Raw genomic sequence first — 3,215 nt, forward strand, 5'->3', positions numbered from 1 at the left:
CTCCATCTGTAATCGAGTGACTATAGGACCAGTTTGATACAACACAATTTCATACAATACATCGGAGCTCCGCAGGTTGCCACAGATTTTTTAAAATTACGCATTAAATCAGTAAATCGACCAAATAGTGACGATTAAAAGTGTAATGTTCTCTCCTCAAATGATCTTAAAATATACTTTTATTGAACAACGGCAACAGAAAAGAGAACTTTTAACTTAATCTCTGAGATCTGTGATCAGTGCATGCTGGGACAGCTGTCAATCTCAAGAACGGACGAGTCTGCTCTGATGCGAGAGCAACATCCAGGGACATTGTCCGTTCTCTGTCTGCTGTTCTTGTGAATTGGAACAGTAGTAGGGCTGAGGATGATGAGGTTTCATGAGTACACGAGTACATAACACACATGTACACGTATTGAGAAACAGCCTTTGGCTTCTGTGTCCCTCCTCAAATGCTACCGGCCTACCCTGGTCTGTCCCTCTGTCTGACAGGTGCACCGCAGCTGCACCGGGAGACTTAAAAAAAACAATGTAAAAAAACAAGAGAGAGTCAGGCCGATCCCAGGCCACTGCTTTTGAAATACTCCGAGTGTAGGTACCAGATCTGCTCAGGTCCTGCTTCATGACAATGACATTACGCTACATGATTGGCTGAACGTTGCCACATGACGCAAAAACATTGTGGTTGCCCAGACAACGATAATAGCATTACGTAGCGTCAGTGTACCGAGTCAAGAGCATCTGTAGCGTTAGCGTGTCTAATGACTGATGAAGTTTTACCTGAACGATAAAAAAACAGAAAAAAATCTGTTTATGTTGAACAAAGTAACTGTTAGACCATGATATAAAGTGGTAGCGCTGTGGCTAGCTGTGCTCATTATCTAACAGGTTAGCCTCTTTTAGCTTGGTCAGTTAGCCACATTAAGCTACACTACTTTTAAATTCATGTCAAGAACAACCATTTGTTTTTCTTTAACTGTTTTATTTGTCTAAAATCTCTATGAAAGTCTTTTTTGAGACATTCGATTTGTCCTTCCTGCCCTCAGAAGTTTATTTTGAAGAATTTGAAATTAGGTCAAATTAAAAACTAATTTAGAGCAATTGGAATGTACTGAAAATTCCAATTTACAATGAAGATGTGGGGTAAATAAAAATGATTTGGTAAAATATCCTAGTAACCTTCTGTCATTGTTCTGAACATGGTGTCCTGGAGGTACTCCGCAGGGTTCAGTGCTTGGACACTTTCTCTTTTGGTTGTACTTGCGGCCCATCCTGAGAAGGCACTGCATCTCATATCAATTTTATACTGATGATGGTCAGATATATATTTAAATCCTTTTTAATATCCTAATGAGAAAAAACCCTGAAGACATGGTGCTTGGTCCCAGAAACCTTTGCTTTGACTTTTCTCTTTTCACAGGTTTTTAAAGCCTTTTGTCTCAAACATTGCCTGTTTTCTTTTCTGTTACTCTTATCCTTTTCTTAAATAAGTATTTGATTTGTGTGTTAAAGACCCGCATGTTATTTATTCCGGATGGAGCAAATCCAGTTCAGTACCTTAGCAGTTTGAAATTGAAACATCAGCAATGAGTTGCATCTTTGCTCTTTATCTTCAGGTTTTTTTACTCTGGAAGGTCAACCTAAAACCATGCGCTGCCCTTCCACCGGCATCAGCGAACATGAGCTCTGTCACATTGGAAACATTGCCTCCTCTGTCCCGTTGGAAGATTTCACGATACATGGAGGTACTCTCCACCCTCCCACTCTGACTGTAAGAAAGTCCTCCCAGTGAGCCATATTTAAGCTTCCTGTTTCTGTTGGTCAATCACACTGCAGGGTTGAGTCGTATTCTAAAGGGACGTGCAAATATGGTGAGCCAACGTATCTGTGATTGGGCCCTCGGAGAATACATGGCCTTCGGCTCTCTGCTCAAAGAGGGCATCCATGTGCGTCTCAGCGGGCAAGATGTAGAGAGGGGGACATTCAGGTAACAGCAAAACATGGTAAATGCTGAGTTTTGTTCTTTCTCAACACATGAGGTAAAGTAACTTCCTCAGTCGGCCTCGGCAGATGGCCGCTCACACCGAGCCTGGTTCTGCTGGAGGTTTCTTCCAGTTAAAAGGGAGTTTTTCCTCTCCACTATCGCTACAAGCATGCTTAGTGTGAGGGATTTCTTTCTAGTCAACGAGTCGATGCAATCAGCTGGTTTTCCTTAGATGGAAAACTTTGAATCAGTTTGACTGGATAATCTGGTTGAATTTGTTAAAGAAAACAAGAAAATTATGTTGTTTTCTTCTGAAAGGTTAACTACTGTGCTACTGGTAATAATGAACTACACTGGTTAAAGATAACTGGGATTCATTTGCACAAAAGATAAAAAAGAACGTGCTGCTCAGTGCTACACTAGTTTGAAACCTGAATCTTATGTTATTTTATTGTAGTTGGAGAAATGTAATTAGATTTGTCTTTTTTGAACTTGGTTAACTTATTTTTTTTAGCGTTTTCATCCCCCCCCCATTACATTTGTATACAATGTTACAATAAAAAATAATTATATAAAATAACCCATTTATATTTACGCTTGTTTTGTATTTTCTTTCATAGCCATCGGCATCACGTTCTCCATGACCAGAACGTTGATAGAAGGATCTGCATCCCCATGAACTACATCGCTGCAGATCAGGCTCCTTACACTGTCTGCAACAGCTCTTTGTCTGAGTACGGAGTCCTGGGTGGGTGGAACAAGTACTGACACGGCTACTAAACCTCCACATTGTTAATTACAAATTCTTAAATCCTACCATGCTGTTTGTTTTATCCCCTGCACAGGTTTTGAGCTAGGCTTTGCCATGGCCAGTCCAAACGCTCTGGTTCTGTGGGAGGCCCAGTTTGGAGACTTTCACAATACAGCTCAGTGTATTATCGACCAGTTTATCAGCTCGGGACAGGCCAAGTGGGTCCGACAGAACGGCATAGTGCTGCTTCTCCCTCATGGCATGGAGGGGATGGTAGGAACTAAGATCTGCCATATTATGGAGGGATATTTGGTCCATTATTATTGAAAAGAACATTTTGTAAATGGAGGGTTGAAAAAAAAAATGAAATCCAGAAATTAAAATTCTGAGAAACGTCTTTAAAAAATTACTATTTTCTCTGGTTTTATTTTTTCAAACTTAATTTATTTTTCAAAATTCTTTTTTCCAGATTAAGATTTA

The 3,215-nt window shown here is 40.2% G+C and overlaps 1 protein-coding gene across 1 annotated transcript in view; it reads left to right on the forward strand.

The window, feature by feature from the left end:
- The window catches only part of LOC107096598 (2-oxoglutarate dehydrogenase, mitochondrial-like), a 47,400-nt gene that overhangs the window by 35,896 nt on the left and 8,289 nt on the right, over positions 1-3,215 (forward strand). The window contains exons 11-14 of the mRNA XM_015393328.1: positions 1,617-1,745; positions 1,837-1,987; positions 2,605-2,732; positions 2,830-3,008. Coding sequence (XP_015248814.1) covers positions 1,617-1,745; positions 1,837-1,987; positions 2,605-2,732; positions 2,830-3,008 — 587 coding nt within the window. The remainder of the gene's footprint in view (positions 1-1,616; positions 1,746-1,836; positions 1,988-2,604; positions 2,733-2,829; positions 3,009-3,215) is intronic.

Source organism: Cyprinodon variegatus, unplaced genomic scaffold, assembly GCF_000732505.1.
Source record: "Cyprinodon variegatus isolate N-32 unplaced genomic scaffold, C_variegatus-1.0 Scaffold636, whole genome shotgun sequence".
Taxonomy (NCBI): Eukaryota; Metazoa; Chordata; class Actinopteri; order Cyprinodontiformes; family Cyprinodontidae; genus Cyprinodon; species Cyprinodon variegatus.